The 25195-nt window shown below is 38.9% G+C and overlaps 2 protein-coding genes across 3 annotated transcripts in view; both read right to left on the bottom strand.

The window, feature by feature from the left end:
* Nucleotides 1-7236, bottom strand: part of ZDHHC5 (zDHHC palmitoyltransferase 5) — a 75713-nt gene extending 68477 nt beyond the window's left edge. Inside the window, exon 1 of the mRNA XM_026683790.2 lies at nt 7111-7236. The gene's annotated coding sequence lies outside the window, so the exon portion shown is untranslated. The remainder of the gene's footprint in view (nt 1-7110) is intronic.
* Nucleotides 7237-10593: 3357 nt separating this feature from the next.
* On the bottom strand, nt 10594-25056 carry CLP1 (cleavage factor polyribonucleotide kinase subunit 1). 2 transcript variants are annotated; one of them, XM_087950503.1, is made up of 3 exons: nt 24943-25056; nt 12856-13480; nt 10594-11357 (listed from the first exon to the last, which is right to left on the bottom strand). In XM_087950503.1, exons 2-3 carry the CDS (start codon nt 13459-13461, stop codon nt 10686-10688), a joined length of 1278 nt encoding a protein of 425 aa, XP_087806629.1. In that variant the 5' UTR covers nt 13462-13480; nt 24943-25056; the 3' UTR covers nt 10594-10685. The 2 variants fall into 2 exon arrangements, with proteins under 2 accessions (XP_087806629.1, XP_087806628.1); XM_087950502.1 differs by lacking the exon at nt 24943-25056 and adding an exon at nt 14433-14668.
* Between the last annotated feature and the right edge of the window lie 139 nt (nt 25057-25195).

Genomic DNA, 25195 nt, shown 5'->3' with positions numbered 1-25195 from the left:
CACTAAAGGCGTTCTGGGGGGAAGACGCAACTACGCGCTAAAAATAGCACAGGGCCAAGCGGCTGAGCCCAGCACGCTTGGAACGGCAGAGGAAAGGGAGGAGGGGTGGGGTGGGGGGCCGAAAGGCTCCGTTCCCTTACCTCCCTCCTGAGAGCGAAAGAGCTCTTTAACTAAATTTAGGACCACTACCAAGGCACAGGAACAAGGAAAATAACGAATCAAATCAAACCTGACACAGCGAAATGTAAGAAACCTGAAACGGCCAAGGAACAGTAGGATAGCTGCCTGTATTTCTTGAAGGCTGAGCTAAAACTGGGGGAACGCAGGGAGAAGTCACGTGGAGGAAGGAGGAGCGTTCCTCAATTATAACTCAGCCTGTGAGAAGTGAAGACTGGAGCACCTCCCACTCTCTGGATGCTCGCAGCAGTTCTACGGAGAATGATTGTATTGCCTTTCTTTTGCCCAGGTATTTTTCAGGGTTTACATGTCAATAGTCCAGAGCATAAATACAGGTGCATTTAACAGAGTTGAAAGCGACTATGGAGGTCTTCTAGTCCAACCTCCTGCTCAGGCAGGAAAATTGAGGGTACCAAAATCTGAATAGAGGTCCTGGGAAAGGTGTCAGAATAACAGAATAGCACTTAGAAGGGACCTTGGGGGGAACTCTATACCATTTCAGAGGAATGACTGTCCAGTCTTTTGTTAAAAGCTTCCAGTGTTGGAGCACCCAGAACTTCTGGTGGCAAGCAGTTCCACTGGTTAATTGTTCTCACTGTCAGGAAGTTTCTCCTTACTTTTAGGATGCTTCTCTCTCTCTGTTCAGTTTCCATCCTGCTTTGGAAGATACATTGTTTGCCTTCTGGTGCTTTGGAAAATACATCCCCCCCCCACTCTTTCTGGCAGCCCCCTAAAAGCCTGTTGCCTATCACCCTCTTGGGCAAAGCATGTGAGCCATTTCCTCCTTTCAGTGGTCCATGAAAGTACATCTATAGTACATAGATAATAAAGTCAACAAAAGGTGAACAACATTTTTACAGAACTATAGATATATTGAGGCTGGGTGTGACAAGGAATGGCTGGGAGGGGAGGGAAGGGGCCAGGCAAGCACCCCTTGACGTGAGTGACATTGAGTTGGCCACACCCACCGTCACATGACCAAGCCATGCCAACCAGTCATGTGCCCACCCCAGTCACATGACCACCAAGCCACGCCCACCCAGTCATGTGACCCTAAGCCATGCATATATAAACAATTGAACTAAGGTTGATAAACAGGCGCTGAAATACTTTCTTTACCAGGAGATAAAAGTAATTTAAAATGATGTTAATCAACATTAATGCTTGCACATAGTCCCAAAATCTAAGAGTTATAGCTCAAAGATCTAAGAAGCCTTAGATATAATAAAAGTGATTGTGGAATACCTTACACTCATAGCAACTGACAGATTATTGTATTATATGCCCAATAGGGAAAGAAAATTGAAATGAAAATCCAGTACTCCAATTTACTAAGTAGAAACAAGAAAATGGAAAACCAGGAAAGGAATGGAGGAATGTCTAGATAGGAGAAATATACCATAAATCAGATGCATCTGAAAACTGAAAAGGCAGTTTATAGAATTTAATGTGAAACATTATAAACACAGGTAGAAAATCCATTTTGCAACCATGGAACACACTGTTAAAAATCAGCTACTGAGGGATCCAGATTGAATGGCTATTCCCAGGAACAGCTGAGCTAGAATCTTTGCATAGAAGAATCCAAACAAAAGTTTAAGATAAATTTTACTTTTAAAAATGCAAAGAAATCACAGCTGCTTTTGAAAGTTTAGAACCAAACTTCAGTAAAAACCAACTTGGGTGGTTCTGGATGCTGCAAAGAATAGGCAATAACCAAAGCTATTGTAAAACTGTTTTGTAATGTTTGTTTTTCCCTTTTCCTGCCCTCAAAATCCTCTCTGACCTCAGGTGAACAATTTTGATAAAGTTTCCTACTATTTCGAAGGACAAACATATATGAAGACTGGAACATAACCATATAAATAGGCATATTAAAGGAACCCCCTTAAAATTTTCCTAAAAATCCAAACCCATCCATGTCTATATAGCTCCACTTAATTAGTAAACACTAGGTTTGCAAAATTATTTAGTGAGGTCCTAGGCAACCTTTAAGAGCAAAATATGAAAGCTATATCACAACCCCCGATGTATTACTTTCAAAAAGTGTAACATTTTATACAAGTTAATGGCATTTAGATGTTAGGCATGTGGTTGTCTTTAAAAAATTATGCTGTATCAGCCATCAGCTTCAGACAATCTGGTAATTCAGTAAATGAATAACTTCTAAGTGACTCCAGCCTTTGTGACTAAATCATATACCAGATCTGAAATTTCAGAAATATCCGTATACTTTATAGATGGATTCTGTACTTCTCATAATTCAGCATTTTTTAAATAAAATTGTTCAGATGTATTGCATTAATATTAATTCCAAAGGAATGCCTTAATTCCAAACTAAAGTTAATTTTAAGATACAATGTTTTTCTCCTGGATAAAATAGGGAATTTCTTAAAATAATGTGAGGTGAAATGGGAAATATGTACTCTGCCCATTCTCCTATTTTAGTTCCCAAACCACAGCGAACAGTTAATTCAAATACTTATCTTCTTTTAGTTATTTCATAGTTCACACCAGTTTAACATATTTAAAGCAAGGACAAGGCCTGTTCTTATCTTCCCTGCGTGCAGAACATAGGGAAATGGTCTTAAATTATAGGAGAAGAGTTTATGAATAAATTATAAAAGACTTTGACAATAGAATTGATTCTGGGTTGAGGTATAAGCTATTATTCAATAATGTGTTCAAACAAAGTCCAAATGTGTTCATGACTAGATCCACATTTATATGCTTCAATTTGGATTCCTACATTAGATTTATTGCTCTAAATGGCCTTGTTCAAGTCTAAATAACTTGATAAAAATAATGTAAAGCTTTTAATTTTCTTCTTGTCTATTAAAGTTCCAGTTTTAAAAATCCTTATGCACATTAACCTTCAGCTATTGTATTTTACGCTGTAGACACTTTTTGTCTTAATCTGAATCTTTTCCTGCAAGGGACATACAGGGCAGCTTCCTGATGATATCTGATAGCTGAATGTCAGGAATGCCTTTTAAAGATCTTACTTCCCCAGTGGGCACTTTTTCACTCATACAAATTTAATTTAATCACAAAAAAATCAATTTCCTTGTTCCAAGAAGTATGAAAAACAGAATTTTTGGAGACTGTAGTACATATCTCTTTAATGATTCTGAAACAGAGTACCAAGATGCTATGTAGAAAAATTATTCACCAACCTTCATGTTCTTGTTTAAAACTGTTATTGTTTGAATTGATGATTTTCACACACACACACCTTGTTATATTTTCATTTTATATGCTGCTTGAAAGAAAAAGCTACGAGTCAAGAAGGCAAGTTAATCTGTTTAAAAGAAAACTTGATGGTATAAAAGAATTTATACTTGATTATATAAAGGAATTGAAAACTTCATGGAATAACTATTAATATAATGTGCCATCCCACCAAGATTTCATTCTTGTGACAGATGTTATAGACAACTGTATCTGAAATTAAACCACCTATTTTCACACGAGTTATCATGAAATAATGCCATATTCCGTTTTGTATTAGATTTCACACTCTTAAGTCCAACTAAACCAAGTGTCTAACATTGTCATTCTATATGAGCAGTAGATGAGCAAAAAATACTGATACTTTTTATCATACAGCTTACCCTTCAATGCATCATGCAAATTCTGAATTGTAAACTGCTATTCAGAATGGGAAAAAGGAAACCAGATGCCACTTAAATTTGGAGGGGATAAATCACTAAAGTGACTCACCAAGTTAAATTAAATTGAATTTGTAGAAGTTTTAATACAAAATACTGAAAAAGTATCAGAATGCTCCTCTTGTTCTAGGGGCATTATCAACTGGCTCAAGAGCTAACAATAAAATTACCTAAGAGCAATCACTATTAAAGGCTTATCCACAATTTGTGTTAAGTAACAGATTAATCCAGGTAGCCTAATCACTATAAGGATCTAAACACATAATTTTGGAAGAGGTAAATATTATTCAAAATAAATTGCAGGTATAGTTTTTCTCCCAAAAGTTAGTTAGGCTGCATTCACATAACATAGCTAACCTGCTGCTACCTTTGGGTAAATATTTACTCCAGGAATATGGTGGCTGACAAATGAGTAGCCATCTTTTCAGGAAGTCCAGCTGTCAGGAAAGTAGCTGGAAAACTGTCACTTCCTGCATTATGCTCCTTAAGGAAAAAGCAAAAACTTGACAACCTGATAAGGGCTGGTATAGAAAGGGAGATTATGCATCTGCTATTATAACTATTCCTAATGAACAAAGGGGTGGGGAATTAAAAGAAGAAAGCTCTGACATAAGGAACACTTACAGGTGCCCCATTTTTGTGAAACCACTCTGGGCAATTTTCTCTTTAATAGCAGGGAAGTATCAACACTTGGTTACTTATCCTTCCTATTTCATTCAAAGTAGGATGGTTAGTTAATCCAAAACAACTTTCTCTAACAATAAACTGATTAGGTTACAGGTTGTTGCATTACATGTGAACTTCCCCTTGACTTAAACATTTCACCCAACTAAAATAGCTTTTATTTCTACTGTAACAATTTGGTTTGGTTTTTTTTCCAAATAGCTACCAAAACTTCCACTGCATCATGTCATTGTCTAAATACCTATCATCTATTCACTTTCTTATCGGCAGCAAAACAAGTTTCTCCTCATACATAGGCTTTTTATTACAAAAATCAGCTTACCGGCAAATGTCTTTGTCATATTTGCCTTCTGTACTATATGAGCCAAGGCCGCCTAACAATTGGATGATAGCTAGGAAGTACATAAAAATATAACATATTCCTTTACTTTATACTTTTCCTGACCAAAAAAACTTTATAAACAAATTGTGTTGGTCTCAGTCTAAACACCTTGCATATAAACTATTTAAATATATTTATTCTAATGTGCAAAGGCAATATGAAATTCTTACATATGTAGGCAATTTTAATTCATTAAAAATAAAATTGAAAATATATTAGTGCAAAACAAATAAAAACATGAGCAGCAATACCACTTCTGGGAGTAGAAATTTTCATAGCCCAGGAAGGTTGTCAGAGCACCTATCTTACTGCAAATAAAAGCAATTAGAGAAAAATCTCTAAATATTAATCCAATGAAGAAACATAAAATGGAAAATTGCAGAAAAATATGAATTCTGAATCAGAATTTGCACTGAGTAATATTATTGTACTCAAAAAAGGGATAGTGGATATGAGATTAAAATCAAAAAGCATAACTGGTATTTGCCCAGAAGTAGAAGAAGAAAGAAATCCCTAGTGAAGATGAAGTAATAAATAAAATTCTGATATGCCATGAAATGGAAAGGCTAACACTAGAGATGAAAAATAAGGATGAATCAGAATATTACATAATTTGGAATAGATTTTATCATTGGTGGAGACAGAAAGGAAGAACCTAAGATGGAAAGAAGTTGTTGAGAGGATATCCGAGACTATGAGACTAAAATAACACTAAGAATGTTGGAGGATGTAATTAAGGATGAATAAATGTATATATGTGTATACATATATGTACAAAGGTATATAAGATGTATATTATATTACACTAGAATGATGACCAAAGTTTGTCAAAATGATTCCACCATGTTCAATGTTTTTAAATGTTATGTTTAATCAAAATATTTTTTTTAAAAAAGCAAAAAGCATGACAAGAAAACAATGAAGTATAGAGTGAAAAATAACAGACTAACCAGTCATGTAGTACACAAGAACATGTAACTTGGAAACAGGAAAAAAGTAATTAAGAGAATATGAACTAAAAGTAGACTAACAGATTTCAGTGTTCATCATCAAAATATCACTCTAAAATGTTTTTGCACATCTATTCTGTTCTAATTTCAACGACAGAACTGCTTTTTAAGCAAAAGGTCTAGAGGAAAGTCTTTTCTATCAATTACCAATAGGTAATTTGTGTAAAGAAATTGTTACATTTTCCTGAATGCAAACTTTCTAGATGAAAACATGTGATCTATACACTAGTTAGCAGTCAAAAATAAAGCTTCTCCCAAACAACTCTAAGAGAATAAACACAGTTCGTTTTTCTTTTATTTGAGAAGAAACTGAAAGTGAGTTCCAGTATGGAAGACTGTGAGCAAAACGATATATAAAAGTATCAGCAACGACAAATTATCCGACAATCTTTTCTTCTACACTGAACTCCCTTTTTATAAGGATTGATCATACACTCCCAATACAAAACGCAAAAGAGCTTGAAGGAGGAACCCAATTTCCTCCGTTTATGAGATATCTGCACACCTCGAGGTGTCGCCTACAACTATGACCTCCACGCTTAATAGTCCCTATAAGTGATCCTTGAGGTGCAGCCTTGAAAGAGATAGCAATAGCACTTAGACTTATATACCGCTTCACGGAGCTTCACAGCCCTCTCTAATCGGTTTACAGAGTCAGCATATTCCCTCCCAACAATCTCCTCATTTAACCAACCCCGGAAGGATGGAAGATCAAGGTTTCTGAAGCAGAACTCGAAAGGAGGGTGACCGGCGCGAAGTTTGGAGGAGTATCGATCCACCCGCCGGTTCCATTGGTGGGACAAGACTACGGGGAGCGGTAAACCTCGGAGCGGGCTGAGGAACCGCAGCAGGAGGCGTCGGAGCCCATTCCGGGTGTGACAAAGAGCGGCGAAAGCAGCGAGAAAAGAGGTGCGAGGCGGGGTCTTCTTCGTGGCAGAGGCCCTCGGGGCTGCCTAGCCGAGGCAGAAGTTACACTCGCGGAAGGAAGCGGGGGGGGAAGTGTGCGCGAAAGGGGCCGAGAACCTCCCTCGCCTCTCGCGCCTTTGCATCCCGAAGAAGAGCCCGAGAGCCGTTAGGCCCACGGAGCCCTCACCCCACGGACGAGGAAGGACCCCGCTCCACGTACGCCGCTCCCTAAAGACGAGACGAAGCCCTTCCTTGGCTGCCTCCAACCTTTAGCACCTACCCGCCAGCGCCGTCCCTTCCGTAGCCGCCGCTCCGGGAAACCAAGCACTCGATCGGTCGGTCGGCCCAAGCAGTCACAAGAAACACCAGCACGGGAAGTAAGGCGCGCATGCGCGTTCTCAAACCCGCTCGGGCTCGCCGGTTGGTCAGCCTCCTGCCCGTAGGCGCGCGCGCAGTCCCCTTTCCGCTACACCCCTCCTTCCTTTTCTTCGAGCGCTCCTGCGGACATGCGCAGTAAACTACGTTTGGCGAAAAGCGAGAACGGATTCGTTTGCGTAAAGGGGCGGAATTGCGCCGCTAATAAATCACGACTCGGGGAACGAGGAGCTCCAAAGCGGGAGCTAAAGAAGTAGTTATTCGCATGCGTGTGAGTGACGTTAGGCGTCTGGAAGCATCCGGGTCAATCGTTTGCTTGATAAATTAGGGGGGCTGGGCTAGAAGACTAGAATGGGCGTGCATGTGATAGTTGCGTATTTATTTTTATGTTTCGATAGAGGATCGCTGTGTGAAATCGCGTATCTTTTAAGAATTTGCAGAGATTCACCTGCAGATTACTGTTCAGAATGTCTTGAGCAGAATCTTCAGTTGTATTTCTGGTAGAGGATCTCATATGTATAGAAATCATGTTTCTAGATTCTAATATGTCCAAGTAAGGAAGCTATAGTATATAGAACACAATGGAGTAGCCTGGATATTAAAGCAGGTCTCCAGATTCAAGATTCACAAACTGCCTTTTAGCCTAACAATTGTTTTCCATAATAGCTACCCTGCTATATTGAAACTGCTGTCTGTTACATCAAGTTATGGCTGACTCATTCAGACCAAACGTATGGCTAGATAATTCTGGTTCAGGGAGGATTTTGTTTAATACGATCTGATGTTAAACTGTAATTGCAAAGTAATGACCAAGTTTTTTCTTGTGAACTCAATACTTGCAGTTTAGAAAGCATAGTGCTACAAAATTGGTACACATACTGTGAACTACTTTCTAATACATGAATTCAGAAAAATATTTTGTTCAGTAATGCTGCTTTTAAAGATGCAGACACATTGGAGAGATACAGAAATATGTAATGCAATTACTACATTTCAAATAATAGGAAAGAAAAAAAATCTATTTTATATCCCTAATACTCTTCAAAGAATATAGAAAAAGGAGTTAATCCAGAATCTCAGGCACTATGACAGGATAATCTATTTTGTAACCATAAAATGGTGGCTGACAACTTACTTGCATACATACTACCATTTGAAAACCATAGGTGGCATTAGTAGACTTATTACTCTACATCAGGGTCTTCAAACTTGACAGCTTTAATACTTATGAACTTCAACTCCCAGAATTCTTCCTCCAGTCATGTTAGCTCAGGAATTCTGGGAGTTGAAGTCCACAAGTCTTAAACTTGCCAAGTTTGAAGACCTTTGCTTATATCTTGAGATTCTATATGATCAGGCAGAGCAAATGTATTTGAAAATGTTATTCTGAGGAGGAAGCAGTAATGCAGAGACAATTGCTTATTCTTCAAAATTTGACAGACCCCTACCTAGTTAAACAGATAGAAGAGACATCTGCAAAACATCTGTCCAAATTCTAGCTTCAATGCTGGATCAGCAATTTCACACCAGTTACCACTCTCAAAGAACTCAGCTGAAAGTTCAGATCAGATTCTAGGCGCTTGAGGAGTTAAGACTAGAGAGAGAAAATATATATCTATGCATGAATATAATTACTAGAGTGACACTATAGAAGTACCCCCTTGTTTTTTAATGCTTGGAACCAGCTGTTCTTACCATTCTGAGCCAAAACTTCAAGGACTAAATCAGGCACAGCAACTCATCAACAAGATGTGGAGATTTTGAAGTGTAGATTACATTACAGTATATCTACAAGTTAGCCATTCAACAGTGAAAAACATCAGCAAACTAACAGAAGGCAATACAGAATACTAAAATATTTTGATTCACAATTCAATTAAGGGCTAGCATTTTAGTATGTAACTTTAGTCTTCAGAAAAACAAAAGCTTGCTGGCTGAGGGAAACCAATGGTGCATATTATTTTGAACCAGCTGGATGAATTTCTCTGAATAACTGTCAGTATGCAGAGTACAACAGGAAGACAAGAAACTTTTAAAAATAATTTTCACTGTAATTTAAAATTACAACAATAACAAAAATAATATCAATTAAAAAACCATAAAATGGCCAAAGGGAAAAAATGAGAAAAGAGGAAAAATAAGTTTGGAGAGCCGATCCATTCATTGGCTCTTTTCATCACTGACATTGGCTTGGCTCTCTGCAATGCTGTCTTCAGTCTGCTATTGCTTCCCCAGGGATCCCCAGAAAGGCTTCACTTAAATTCAGCCCATTTAAGGCTCTGCATTTATTTTATCACCTGAATGAGTAACATAATCATATTAGTTGCAGGACTGAAAAGACATGATACAGGAAAAAAAACTATCAAAATCCATATGGTGTTCTAGACTATACCCTTTATAAAGAGAATTCATTCCATCTTTGTATTGTGACATCAAGATGAGGGGAACGAAAAGCAATCTTGTTCATAGGAGACAGTTCCATACACCTCTGTAGAGCCATTTGAATTAAAGGGAACTATTGATGTACCTTAAAAATCAAGCTGGATTAATATTAGGCCAGTTTAATGATTATATTCTGGAAACTTTGTTTAAACTTTAAATCAAAGTTTAAGACAGTACTGTAATTATTGCACTGCTGTCATTTTTGACATTAAATTCTCTAGAAACTAGGGAAGAGAAATATTCTTACATGGAAGTATGCTGTTGAGGTGATTACATTTTAATAAAGGAAGCTCTGACCATTCCCAAGTTAGTTATTTGTTGGATTTCCCTCCCACCTGGGTAGCTAAATAAATCTTAGCCAACAGAGAATAGTTAGTTTTATCTAATGAGATCTAGGAAGAACAAGCATTTTGTCAAGGGTTGTTTTAAAGATGCTGCTAAAGTTCAGTAAATAAGAATTACAGGTGGATCAGCAGGGAATCCTGAATCATATGATGAGTGGATTTTTGTCATTATTAAGGAGGAAGGGACAAATGGGAATATCTTGGCTACTTGAACACTGTGAAATCTGTTTTCATTTTGTTTGCATGTAAAACTTCCTTTCTCTTTGCTCTAATATAGTGTAAAGGCAAAATAACTTGCAAGATTGTAAGATCTCTTTTTGTAAATTCAGTTCTTGAAGGTCCACATCATAAACGGCCACAAATATGATACTCATATGTTTGTGATTTATTGAAAGAGAATAGGTTGACTTAAAAATGATCTGTAATATGAAGGGAACCGGGATCACAAACTGCTCCAGTTTCCTCAAAATGGAGAATAATTTAATTTAAACTACAATTATAGTTTTTAAGAATTGGAACCTCAGTGAAGTTTCTAATGACTGATAAAAAATAGAACTGATTTTTCCCCCTTTCAAATAACTTCTACTGTACACACTTCTTATGCCTCTTTTTGGGGCAATTATTCCATTTAAAAGTGTAATTTTATTTGTAAAAGAGCTACTGGGAACTTGATGGAGCTTTTCCAGTCAGGGCACTACTTGAGATCCATGAAACGAATGTCCATGATGAGCAGGAAATTCTTTGGCAATGGGCGTGGTGCTGGTGAAAGCACTGTGAAGACTTGGCGTTCCAGGTCTACTCCAGTTACCACAATGAAACCAGCCACACTGGTCTCAGAGATGTTCTCATCAGTGCCATCAGCAGTACTAACACTTAACAGATGATGAACCATGTCACGACCGGGTGTAACTGGGACTAGCTTGAGTTGATTGTCTTCTTGTGACATGCCCAGGGGCAGACATGAGTCAGGGATAGTGGGAGCTCCCACTTTATATATCTTAACATCAGAGAACTTGACATCAAAAGCATGTGGATAGAAACATCCTCGGAAGCCATAGAAGTATTCACGTATGCGGTCATCACGAAACTCCCGCCGAAAATCTTTAGAGCGCTCTACTACTCCACCTGATTTGGGAAGTAGCACAGTTCGAACAAAGTGAGGCAGATCTCGTTTCAGTTCATTGTAGAGGCGTTCTTGATCCAACACTACAACAACATCAACTTCAAAAGCAGAAGCAGCATGTACAAGTGCCTGATATCCAGATCCCTTCACCCAGCCACAAGTATTGATGATACAGCCACTGATTGAAGCTCTGCGGTTCACTTCACAGCGTTGATTAAACACGTCAGCCAAACGAGATGTGATCTACAGAAAAACAAGAAATAGAAGCATATAATTAACAGGAAACTACAAAACTCTTGGGATAAAACACTTAGGACATGAAGTGAAACTAATCCTTTTTGAAAGCCTCAGCCCTTCAAAAGTTCATCCTTGTAAGTTTTTTTTTAAAAAAAAACGTATGAAACTGCCCTTAGACAAAGACCATTTATTGTTACCCTAGCCGAGGGGCGTCAAACTCAGTTTCATAGAGGGCCACATCAGGGTTGTGTTTGACCTCGGGGGGCATGGCTAGCTCGACGTCACTCATGTCAGGGGTGCCAGTGGGGGCCCAAGCACTGGAAAAGAACTCATGGCCCTCCCGAGCTCCGTTTTCGCTATCAGAGGTCCCGCGGGACAGTCAGCTGTTTCCAGGGCGGCCCTGCAAGCCAGATCTAAGTACCCTGTGGGCCGGATCTGGCCCTCAGGCTTTGATTTTAACACCCCTGCCCTAGTCCATCAGAGCCTAATTTGGTTTCTTGAGCCTTCATGTTATCCTCAATATTTTAGCCAACTACTAAAACTCATGAGCTTAAATATCTTCCATTAAGTTATAACCCTTTCCCTCTTCTTAACAGTTTTAAGTAGTTGCTTCCACAAAGATCCTGAAAACACCACTCATATTTCAAATCTTTACTCATTATGTAACCTATTCCTCAACCTGATAAATCTTGGGTATATCCTAATAAATCTTGGATAAATCACTACTCCGCATCCTGATTCAGGGTCACCAAGTCTGCATTCCTAATCTTTATCATGAGTATAACAAGACTTAACCTAAAATTATGTTTGAATCAGACTTCCAGTTAATCAGTTACATAAACCAGATTAACATAATAAAAGTAAATAAACATCAATTATAGATGAAGAAGATTGCTTATACCTGGCTGTATTCTTGATTCAAGCTTTGTTTATACATTATACCATAAATCACAGCTAAACAATTCTTTCTGAGATATTTTTTTAAATTACACCTGTACAAAACACACTTGTCAAAGTGTCAAAGGTAGTGGAGTTCTCATATCTTTACAAAATCTTAATAGTTATCTACAAATAGCTTATACTCATCAGCTTCAAAATTCAAGAAAGAGAAATTCTACCCTTTCTTTCTCTATGAGTGAGTTTTGTATGGTAAACAACTAATCATGCTAATTTCTCTCTCATTACCTACTATGTTAACACAGGCTATTTCTCTGGTAATGGCCAATCACAGTCATAATTGGAGCAAAATGACTATAGTCATCTCCTGCTTATACATGCCATTTAGTAATCAAGGGAATGAAAAGATTTGATTTATAGTTTTATCTTTTCTCCATGTAAATAAAACAGGAAAAGCTATTCCACAAAGGTCCAAAGAAACCAGACAAGTAATTAAAAATGGTGCCTCAAATCTCCACCCCAAAGTTCTATTCTGAGATCATTTATGGAGCCAAACTTTATGCAGAGATCCTTCTTATAATTGCTTTTTTCATCACACAATACTTACTTTGTTATAGAGTTTGATGTTTGTGCCAGGTGTGGTGGACCCAAAATGATAAACTAGGGGGGCTTGAACAGAGAATCCTTCTTCAACATCTGCAGGTCGCTCAATATAGAGTGCTCCCATAGTCCCTGGGATTGAAATTGAGCCCTGGCCTACATCCAGTTCCACAAATGTGGGTCGGCGTCCAAGACGCACAGCATAATTCAATAGCAGGCGGCAGACCGTTGACTTGCCTACATCTGTGGGGCCCACTACCATCACCCGAGGTCCCCGCTCATCTTCACGCTCAGCCTGCCACCGCATCTGCTCCAGAGCTGTGTGTGTGTTGAGGTAGAGAAGCATGGGTGTATCTTTGGAGATATAGGCTACTTCAGTCCGACCAGTTAGTTGCACAGAACAACCATGCCAGGTAAATACAGCAACTTTAGCACCAGCATCGAAGGTGAATTTCTTGTTCCGTGTCAACTCAGTTCCAAAGATTTCAGCCATGCCTGTCATAAGTTCCAGCTGGACAGTTTGTGAGGCCTCAACTTCAAAGCGGAGTTCAGTCTCCCTCTCCAGCTCAAACTTGGCAACCAGTTTCTTTTCATCTCCAGTCTCTTCTGCCATCTTGTTTTATTCACAAATTCTATGAGGACAAAGCATAATTTAACAAAATCATTTAAGTTTGTTGTTGGATGCCAGACTTACTAAAAAAAATCAAATTCTCTTTTTATATGAAACAGTGAAAGAGTGCTTCTCCCCTAAGTATGTCCTCCAAAAAGGTGAACAAATTTTGATTTCATATTTATGGTCTAATTAACTGTCCTAAATTGGATCTCTCTTTGTATGGTAGATTACAGCTCTTTTTAGTAACAGATACTATTGCTGCTGGTTGAAACTCATAGGAACTTTAGTTTCAATATCTAAGAGAATCCAATTTGGAAGAATTTAGGATACTCAATACTTTCCCAGAGAGACCAACCATTTTTTGGTAGCCATGATGTTGGCCTAAACCACTTTGATTGCTTCATAATGCTAAATCCTTCTAATGTGATGACCGTATGAACAAAAAGTCATTCCCTTTTCTTTTTGTAGCACATAGTAAAATGCACTGTGTACTGAAAGCGTGCATACATATCTGTTATGACTAATATTATTAAAAGAAACTCTCAAGAGCCACCATGGGCTTAAATTACAATTGCATAGCTGCTCTTTTCAATATACAGCTCCAGTTTCTGAGGTTCCAGTTAAAAGTTCTTGCTGATGAAATAATTTCCTATTGAGATCTTCCAGGATACAGTCTCTTTGACAAAACTAGGATTTCGTTATGGTTCCCTATACAGGTCATCATCAGGAACAATAATGCTCGGCTTTTCAAAACGAGTTGGGGTTTGCCATACAGCTAACATCAGATGAAAATTGTGCTGTATGTTCCAGTTAGTAACATTCTTATTGCTTCAGCGTCATAAAAACTCATTGATGAAATCTTATCTATATGCTTGCTGGCAGCTGACCACGACTTCATGGCATGTAATCAATCAATCAATCAATCAATCATAAAAGCCCTTCCTTTGCCACCTCCAACCTTTAGCACCTACCCGCCAACGCCGTCCCTTCCGTCGCCGCGCCTTCGCCGCCGCTCCGGAAAACCAAATACTCGGTGGGTCGGTCGCTCGGCCCAACCAGTCACAAGAAACACCAGCACGAGAAGTACGGCGCGCATGCGCGTTCTCAAACCCGCTCGGGCTCGCCGGTTGGTCAGCCTCCTGCCCGTAGGCGCGCGCGCAGTCCCCTTTCCGCGACACCCCTTCTTCCCTTCCTTCGAGCGCTCCTGCGGACATGCGCAGTAAACTACATTTGGCGAAAGCGAGAACGTATTCGTTTGCGTAAAGGGGCGGAACTGCGCCGCTAATAAATCATGAGGAACTTCAAAGCGGGAGCTTTTAAAAGCATTTATCGAAATAGAGATTTCGTTACCAGGCTAGCTGAAGATGCTCGCTTGCCTGGCAACGAAACGTTCGGAAACCAACCCACAAGCTCGGAGAACGAACCTTCACCCTCAAAGTAGTTATTCGCATGCGTGTGAGTGACGTTAGGTGTGTCTGGAAGCATCCGGAGCTAAAGAAGTTTCTTGGATAAGAAGCGAAACGTCTTCAAAGAAAAAACAAGAAAATCCATTTTCCTCTTTTGAAGAATTTGCAAAAAGAGATTCTCCTGTAGATTAAACTGTTCAGAATGTCTTCGGCAGAATGTTCTGTTTCTGATACATGTATAGAAATCATGTGTCTAGATTCTAAAATGTCCAAGATACTTTTGTATAGTTCTGCTACCCATATGAATGAAAAGAAATACATCTGACCTCTGGTAGTCCCATAGTTGTAACTTCAGAGTTTTAAATACTGTATAACTTTGAAAATCTGTATTATAGTTAGTATTGATTCAATGCATGTTACAAGGCTTTTGAGGCTTTAAAATAAATTGACCATTATACCAATCTTGGAACTTGCAGATTGGAAGTTGCCATACAGTATATTTTACATATAGATGTCCGGGCTACTGGCCAGAAAAAGACTTGTTTCAAGAGCTTGACAGAATACTTGCCATTCAGCTTTTATTAGCAGAAAACTGAATCACAGGAAATAAAGTTACCAAGCCCATAACTGTAATTTCAGGCACTATGAAAGGAAAATTTCCTATTTAATAACAATAAAATGAAGATTGATAACCTACTTGCATACATACTATCATTTGAAAACTATAGCTGGCATCAGTAGACTTATTGCTTTACATCTTGAGATTCTACATACCTGTAATCAGGCAGAGCAAATGTATTTGAAGATGCTATTCTGAGGAGGAAGAAGCGGTAATGCATACAGAGAAAATTGCTTATTCTCCAAAATGTGACAGACCCCTACGGAGTGAAACAGACGGAAGTGACATCAGAAAACCATCTATCCAGTGGTGGGATTCATTTTTTTTTTATTATCAGTTCTGTGGGTGTGGCTTGGTGGGCATGGCAGGGGAAGGATACTGTAAAATCTCCAATCAGAGGTGGTGTTTGCCAGTTCTCCAAACTATTCAAAATTTCCCCTACTTGTTCTCCAGAACTGGTCAGAACCTGCTGAATACCATCTCTGCATCTGTCCAAATTTTAGCTGCAGTACTGGATCAGCAATCTCACACGTTACCATTCTCAAAGAACTCAGCTGAAAGTTCAGATCAGATTCTAGGCACTTGAGAAGGAGATAGGACTACAGAGAGAAAATATATAAATGTATGCATGAATATAATTACTAGACTGACACTATAGAAGTACCCCCTTGTTTTTTAATGCTTGGAACCAGCCATTCTTACCATTTGGGGATAAAACTTCCAGGACTAAATGTGGTACAGTAACTCATCAACAAGGTGTGGAGATTTTGAAGTATAGATTACATTACAGTATATCTACAAGTTAGCCATTCAATAGTGAAAAAGCAACAGCGAACTAAGACGGCAATATAGGATGCTAAAATATTTTGATTTACAATTGAATTCAGGGCTAGCATTTTAGTATGTAACTCCAGAAGCACAAAAGCTTGCTGGCTGAGGGAATCCAATGGTAGATATTATTTTGAACCAGCCAGATGGATTTCTCTGAATATCTGTCAGTATGCAGAGTACAACAGGAAGACAAGAAAGGTTTCACCTCAACATTTCAAAATAATTTTCATTGACATTTAAAATTACAATGATAACAAAAATAATATCAATTAAAAAGACATAAAAAGGCCAAAGGGGAGAAAAGATAAAAAAACATGAGAGGAATTTGGAGAGCCAATCCGTTCACTGGTTCCTCTTTCCATCACTGACATTGGCTCCGCTCTCTACAGTGGAGTTTTCAGTCAGCCATTGCTTCCCGAGAGATTCCCAGAAAGGCTTCACCTAAACTCAGCCCACTTAAGGCTCTGAATTTATCACCTGAATCATGAGTATTCAACATAATCATATTAGTTGTAGGACTAAAAAAGCATGATACAGAAAAAGAGTTAATATCAGAATTCAAATGGTGTTCTAAAATTCAGTTGCTGATAAAGTTCTATGGAGGAATTATATCAAAGTTCTATAGAGGAATCATCTGCACTTCTATAACTGCCTGGTTTGCCTCTGCAACCAAATGAGACAGACATAGACTTCAACAGATAATTAGAACCTCAGAAAAAACAATTGCTACCAACCTGCCTTCCACTGAGTACCTGTATACTACATTAATCAAAAAGAGGGCTGTGAAAATATCTACAGACCCCTCATATTCTGGACATAAATTGTTTCAACTTCTACCCTCAAAACTACACTATAAGGCACTGTACACCAGAACAACTAGACACAAGGACAGTCCCCCTCCATGCCATCACTCTGCTAAACAACTAATTCCCACAATACTGTCAAAAACTACTTAGTAAGACTGTATTAATATCATTCTCATCTTTCCTATTAAACGTATCTCCTTTTCTACTTATGAGTATAACTTTGTTGTTTGTATCATTAGGATTTATATTGTTCTCTGCACTAATATAGTGCAAAGGCAAAATAACTTGCAAGATTGTAAGATCTCTTTTTGTAAATTCAGTCTTATAGGTCCTAGAAATCATAGTGTCACATAGGGACACAAATATGATACTATTCATATTTTTGGAATTTATTGAAAAAGAATAGGTTCAGAGTTTTAAAAAATGATCTGTAATATGAAGGTACTGGAATCACAAACTCTGCACCAGCTTCCTCAAAATGATGGAAAATAACTTAATAATAACTACAATCATAGTTTTTAAAATTTGGAACTTCAGTGCAAAAATTCTCAATACTTTCCCAGAGAGACCAACCATTTTTTGGTAGCCATGATGTTGGCCTAAACCACTTTGATTGCTTCATAATGCTAAATCCTTCTAATGTAATGACCGTATGAACAAAAAGTCATTCCCTTTTCTTTTTGTAGCACATAGTAAAATGCACTGTGTATTGAAAGTGTGCATACATATCTCATATTATTAAACTCTCTAGAGCCACCATGGGCTTAAATTACAATTGCATAGCTGCTCTTTTCAATCTACAGCTCCAGTTTCTGAGGTTCCAGTTAAAAGTTCTTGCTGATGACTTGACAAAAATGAAGAAATAATTTCCTATTGAGATCTTCCAGGATACAGTGTCTTTGACAAAACTAGGATTTCGTTATGGTTCCCTATACAGGTCATCATCAGGAACAATAATGCTCGGCTTTTCAAAACGAGTTGGGGTTTGCCACACAGCTAACATCAGATGAAAATTGTGCTGTATGTTCCAGTTAGTAACATTCTTATTGCTTCAGCATCATAAAAACTCATTGATGAAATCTTATCTATATGCTCGCTGGCAGCTGACCACGACTTGATGGCATGTAATAATCAATCATAAAAATCACTGAAAAATGTTAAAAGATTTATAGTGTGAGCTGATTAAAGCAAAAGGAAGCATCTCCCAAAGGGATTTCTATCCCATTGTTTCATCAAGTACCAAAACAACACATGAGAAACAGCGAGACTAAGGTGGCGCCAAGAATGAAGTGTTCCCAAGAAAGAAAGGAGCCATCTGGTGGAAGGAACAGCTTAAACGTTGAACCACTCTTATAGTAACAGAGTCAGAACCATGAAGAAAGCAGCAGAAATCCACCAGTTAAATCCACAGGGATCCAACCACTCGAATTGTCTTGACAACGGAAGTGCCTGTTACTCCGGAAGTGAGGGAAGCATAACAATTAGACAGCCACTTGATAGCCACTTGTTTCAAGGCAGCCTCCTCACCCAGTGGCACAATGGAAATGTTTGTTAGTGCACACAAATCAAAATGAATGAGGAAATCCTGTTTGCCTGCTTCTGGGAAATGTAGTTTTATGTCAAACGATTAGGATGACTGTCAGCCTGTTTCTTATTGTCAACGCCTCAAAGAGCGCTTCAGATATGTCTTCCTTAGATATCTTAATATAATGACAGGGGCCTTCAAACTTGACAGTTTTAATACTTATGGACTTCAACTCTCATAATTCCTCCTCCAGTCATGTTAGCTCAGGAATTCTGGGAGTTGGAAGTCCAAAAGTCTTAAACTTGCCAAGGTTGAAGACCCTTGAACTAAGAAAATCATTTTGTCACCATAGGAGACGTGCGGTGGTTGGTGGCTTGTCACTGGAGTCAAATTGTGGTATTTCTAGGAAAGGGATAATGTTTCTAACTCCACACTTCTACATACAATAGTATCTTCAGCTTAATAAATATTACTTGGTGATTTGATCCTTGCAAAAGGCATACTTATTTTATTTCTATTTTATTTATTTTGTAAAGCAATTATAAGATAACAGGTATAAGTATAAACATAGTTATGGATACACGAAATGGATACATATAAGAAAAATAAAAAAGAAACAATAGGACAGGGATGGTTGGCACGTTGGTGCGCTTATGCACGCCCCCTACTTATTTCTCTGTATTGCTACATTATGACTAACTATGTTTTCGAAGGGAGGAGCTGCTGAATCTTCAAGTTCTCACTACAAAAAGTGACTCTACCTGCTTCTTTCTTTTCTAGGGAGAATGACTAAAATAAGTAAGCCAGAATTTTGTGATTTTGCCTTCCAATGTTATGACTGGTTTTATATGGTCCAATGTATTCGTTAGTTTGATCAATCTGCAATCCTAAGAAAGTGAATTCTTGCACGCACCTGGTCTCTTCACTCTGAACTGTTAGTTTGACATTTCCATTCCCTACAGTGATCATAAGCTCGGTCTTTTTGATGTTCAGGAAGAGGCCAAATTTCTCATTTCCATCTTTAATCCTTAATCAGATGATTCTGGCCTTCTTTGGTTTCTGAGAGATTTGTATCATCAGCATATCAAAGATTGTTGATGTCCCTTCCTTCAATCTTCACTCTGAATTTTTATTCTTCAAGTTCTAGCTTTCTATGATTACTTCAGCATACAGGTTGAATAGGAAAGGTGAAAGTATGCAATCTTGCTACACTTTTTTTTCTATATTGAATCAATCAGTGTCTTCATGTGATGTTTGCAGTGGCTTCCTAATTTCTGTAAAGCAACTGCACCAATTAATCAGATGTCTTGGTACCCCTAGATCTTCTTCTTTTTTAAAAAATAAATTTTATTAATTTTCAATAAACAAACATACACAAACAAAACACAAAACATGAAAACATAAAACTTCTTTTTGGAAAGCGGCCTAGTCCCGGGTTACATCTTTTGGTACAGACATAAATCAAGTTCATGCTCACTTTATATACCATTTCATATCTTATTTACCATTTTATATTTTCTATATGGCTTCTCCCCTCTTTTCACTCTCTTAATTCTATTTTATTTATTTCATCTCAATTTAGATCATTATACTGATATCTTTTGTCCATTCTATAAACATCCATTTTTCTTTTCTTATTAACGCAATATTTCTCCTGTAATCACTAATTGAAGTATGACGCCTTTATATCTTTCCCCTAAATTTAACACTTAAAATAATATATAATTCTCATTCTGATTCTGCTTAGCACATTCTAAAACTACCTACTACATTTTAAGATAGAAAAATAATATTTATAATATAATTGAAACAATAATCCATAGTATATTAAACTTTATCATTTATGCATTTTGGTATTTTGTTAAATCCTATAAAGATCCAATTTTCTAACATTGTTTCAGATAAAAAAAACAATAAAATAATACATTTATAATATGGTTGAAAGAATAATCCAAAGCAAATTAAACTCTATCATTAAATCTTAAACATTTTACATATTCCCTTTAATATTTTATTAAATCATATAATATTCCAATTTTCTAACTCTGTTTCAACAATACTACAATACAATCTTGTGTGCGTTTGCAGAATCTCTTTTTAATTGTATTTTACCCTTTGTCTCTGAAAAAGATCTGGTTTTTTACATCTTGTTTCAAGCCTTTGTGACTTCTCTTCCCCTTTTCCCTTCTTTTCTTGTCCAATCTAGCCTTTTTACACCCCATCTCTTAGTCTCCACCCTCTTAATCTCCCCTCTCTGTTGTATTCCTCTTTTCTGTTGCTTTCTGACATTGTATCGATTTTTCACCTTATTTTCCCTTTTTTTGGTTGTTTTTTTAAGTCTTGAATTCTCCATTCTCTTTCCCCTCTTTCCCCTTTCTTCCTCAACCAAAGTCACTTGTTCATCAAAGATGGCTTCTTCTTCTTCATCCCAACTTTCTTGTTGTTGTAATTCCTGGTAGGTAGAAATCGCCATTTCCAGAAAGCGAAAAACAGATCCAGAAGAGCCCTTCCCTTCTTGTTCCTCCTCTCTTAACTTTTGAAATTCCATTTTCAATTCTTCAACAGATAATGCCATTGTGAAATTTTTTTAAACAACCCAAAAGTTATTAGTCTTTCAAAAAATAGTTTCCAAAAGTCCCAAAGTCACCAAGCAACCCTAATCAACACAAACTGTTTCATTTAGCACTTTCTCCTTTTTATACTTTCTCTTCTTGGGGTAGAATCAATTGCAAAGTTCCAAAATGTATTTTTTGAAGTCTTATTGCAGTTTGTCTCTAGTCTTATAAGCTCCAAGCAATCTCCTCCAGCAAAGTCTTAATATCAGTTCTTTATCTCTCCCTTCCCACTTATAGCAAAAAAAAAAAAAAAGAATTTTTAAATTTTGATTCCAGTGTTCAGAAATCTTTAATACCCCCTTGGTTTTATTTTTCAAATTTAATTACCTTCTGTTGCCAAGCCGGGTTTTTCTGATTTCCTTCTGCTATTTCCGTAGGGAAGGAGAGTGAGAAAAAAAAATCTTTCCCTTTTAAACTTTCTTCCGACGCTTTCTTACGATCTTCTTAGGGAACAATGTATCTTTTAAAAAAAGTTGAATTTCCAGGGTATTTAGATGTTACTTGTTATCCCGGTTCAGCCAAAAACTTTCACTTTCTCAGCTTCCTCCTGCACAGTCTTTATCCGGATGAAAGTTTCTTTGTGGCGGCCATTGCTGACTGCCGCTCCACCGCTTTTGGAGAAAGGAGTTGAGCCAGCTGAGGAGGGGGGTTGCGATCCCCCCAGACCCCTGCTGGGCCTCCTCTATCTTCAGTCACCTCTACGGGGTGACTATTAACCCCCAAATCCAGCTGGATCGGGGGCACGCCAGCGGCGAGCGCAGCAGGAACTGCGCACGATCGCGGATTCCTGCCGCCGCCGCAGCCTTTCAAACCAGAAGTCCCTCAGGTACCCCTAGATCTTCTAGGGTCCTTCATAGCTTGTCATGATCAGCACAATCAAAGCTCTTCTTGTAATCAATAAAGCAGATGCAGATATTCTTTAGATATCCTTGAATACATTGTTAATATGAACTATGAGGTCAATTGTGCAGTAATTGGAATCACCCATTTTGGCAATGGAATAAACACTGATTTTTTACAATCTTTTGCCATATGTTCATTTCCCAAATTTTCTTGCAAAAGTCTGTGATGGTTGTGAGTGGTACAGGGTTCAGCTATTTCTGCACAAATGGTAACACCTAGGATCTTACAAAGATGAATTTTTCCTGAAGGATGACTGACTCTATTTCTGCTTCCCTTTCCTCATTATCCTGAGGAAGTAGGCCTCTGTTGTTGGCAGATACCCCTTCTGTATATTTTTGCCATCTGTTCTTGAAATCTTGTTGGTCAGGCAGTTCTTTCCATTAATTGTGATGATACTTTTATGAGCAGTAAATGGTGTTTGAATCCTTTTGATTTGTGCAAATGCATTCCCACATTTCATTCAAAAGTAAGTTATATTGAGTGTAATGGGGATTACAAATCAGTGAGCATACGATTTCAGTTTTATGTCATATTCTTTTTTCATATCATGGTACCAATGTGCTGGTGAAATATAACTTGACTGTTAACTTTCATTTTGGCCTTATGTGAATTAGATAAATTTAAGCTGTCCAATTGGATAGATAGCCTTTGTGACAAGTAGGGGAAAGACTGCTTTGACTATAAGCTAAGTTGAAACAGACCAGAGAGGTTGTAGAGTTAAAAAAAGAAAATATTGGGAGCAAAGAAACTAAAAGATAATACAAGAGATTTCTTTACATTCATAAAATTTAGATGCTGCCATCTCACTCACTCCTTTGTTATAGCCCTAATATATCTAGCAAAAATGAAGTCATCTTTGATACATTTGCCAGTGTCAGAGATAATTGTTCTTGTGGTCATGAAGGGAGGATGGAAAGTTAAACAGCTTCCAAATGTTTCTATGTCCAGCATGACTGATGAAGGCCCTGAAGACTATCAATTTGGAATAGCAGTCCAAATATTGGGCTAGTGATTGTAATAACAATGTATTCTCAAAATAATAATTTCCACTATTCCATTGTTTTCTAAATGTGAATTACCAATTAGAAGTTAGTACTGATGAAAGTAGCATGATGCATACTAGTCAAATTCTAAATGCAATAACAGTCCAATAGAAGTGCCACAAAGGTTCCAAAGGCACATTTCCTTCCAATCTTAAAATTAGGACAGACTAAGCTGTCTGCAATTTAGTGAATTATAGGGTAGTCCTAGAATATTATCAAACATAGCAATTTAGGAGTAGGCTTACTTACTGAATTTCAGCCCGTGGCTATCAAGGTTTCTAATACATTCTTATTGGTTCCAAGATGTGCTGTCATGGTTTTCAGTGCCAGACATAATGATAGCCCCTCAAGACAAGCAAATAAGATTTGCTGATTGTAGATGCCCTTATCATGAGTGCCAAACCTATCTTGAAGAATTCTGTATGACAAATTCTAAACTATTCTAGAACCTGCATATATTTAAGCCAACATGAATTGCTCAGTTATATAATTTCCTGGGTATGTATGGCTCTTAGTATTTTATGCCTCAGTAACATAGTCCATGCTTGCATGGAGGCAGGCTTGGGTTGGGGATTCTTGGTATATATTTGTTGATAAGTGAAGGAAGGTTTATTAATCTTTGTAATGGGATCGAGTTTTTCTTTCTACTGTTTAGAAACTAAACGACTGCAATTCAGTGCCTACAGATGCCAACACCTAAACTCCTACGTGGTTTTATGGGGCCAAAATCATATACTAAGCAGTTATTTACTTTTGAACTCCAAGCCCACATCTGGAAATACGTTCTCCTTTGAGATATTCTAAATCCGCGGACCTAGCCATGAGGGGATGTCGGTTTTGAGGACATGAGAGGAAGGTTGAGCAATGTCGAGGCTGGCAGGAATCGGAAGCTAGTAGGACCAAATTCTGGGGCTTTCATATGCTGGAGCATCACATGCACCGGAGAAGGAGGCAGCGAGGGTCCCGGGAGCATTTCCCGAAGAACTGGACAGGCTGGGGTCGAGGGATGGTCTAGACTCTAGAGTCTAGACGAAGCGCCTCGAAAAGCGAGATTGCAGCTTTCCAGCCGGCGGTGACCCTTACGCTGCGTCTCTCTCCCTGCGTCAGTTTGCCCAGGCAGCAACTGAGGGAAGAGCGATTCCTGCGCGCCTTTCTCCCAGTCAGGGCTCCGGTCCGCCTGTCTTCTCTCAGCTGCCCCTTCCCAGCCACCCACCCCCCATGCCGGTTTTCTGCCCCAGAGTGCCGCGTGCCCTGCCGGGGCGCCCTCTCTCCCCTCAGCGTCCCTGTCGGGGTGACTCGAGCTCGTCCCCTCCTTTCCTGATCCGTGTCTCCGACCCCGCTCTGACGTAGCGGGAGACCGAAGGGGGGGCGGGGGAGAAGAGGAGGAGGAGGAGGAGGGATGGATGACTCACAATGTTATGATGCGGTTCCACAACACACCGCCACATTCGGCTACAGACGGTGCACAAAAACAGCCCTCGGGTTGCTCTGAACCTGCTGCTGTCCCCTTGCTACGACCCCGCGCGGAGCCTCAGCTGGAACAGGCAGGGCCGGAGAAGAGTCCCCCGGGAAGCAGGTTTCAAGGTGAGCAGCTGAGAGGGCAGAGCAGGCGTCGGCGCAGCCGAAACTTTCCCTTCCCTCCCGTTGCGTTTGGCCGACCCTTAGCCTGGCCTAAGAGCTATCTTTCGCTGGGCAGCGGAAAAATAAAAGCTGCCACCCTTCCATCCTCTCACCATTATCCCCACCAGGAGCGAGTCCCGCGGGGAACTTCCCCACGTCGCCTTTATTTTCTTTCCGCGCAGGCAGCCACGTGAGTCAGACTCTGCGGTGATTAACGCGGCTGGTCTTCGGGCTCCTCCCACTTTCACTTATTTTCTCGCCCCCACCTCCTTTCTTTCTTTCCCCTCCGTTCGCTGCTCCTTCTGAGAGGGGGAAGCGGACGGGAATGGGGGAGAATGGCAAGCGACGCAATACAAGTTGCACCCG

The sequence above is a fragment of the Notechis scutatus genome, chromosome 1 (genome assembly GCF_049901735.1).
Source record: "Notechis scutatus isolate UNSWTSFEM ecotype Mainland chromosome 1, rNotScu1.2, whole genome shotgun sequence".
Taxonomy (NCBI): domain Eukaryota; kingdom Metazoa; phylum Chordata; class Lepidosauria; order Squamata; family Elapidae; genus Notechis; species Notechis scutatus.
The sequence above is the reverse complement of the archived record's forward strand: the minus strand, read 5'-3'. Positions and strand labels throughout refer to the sequence as shown.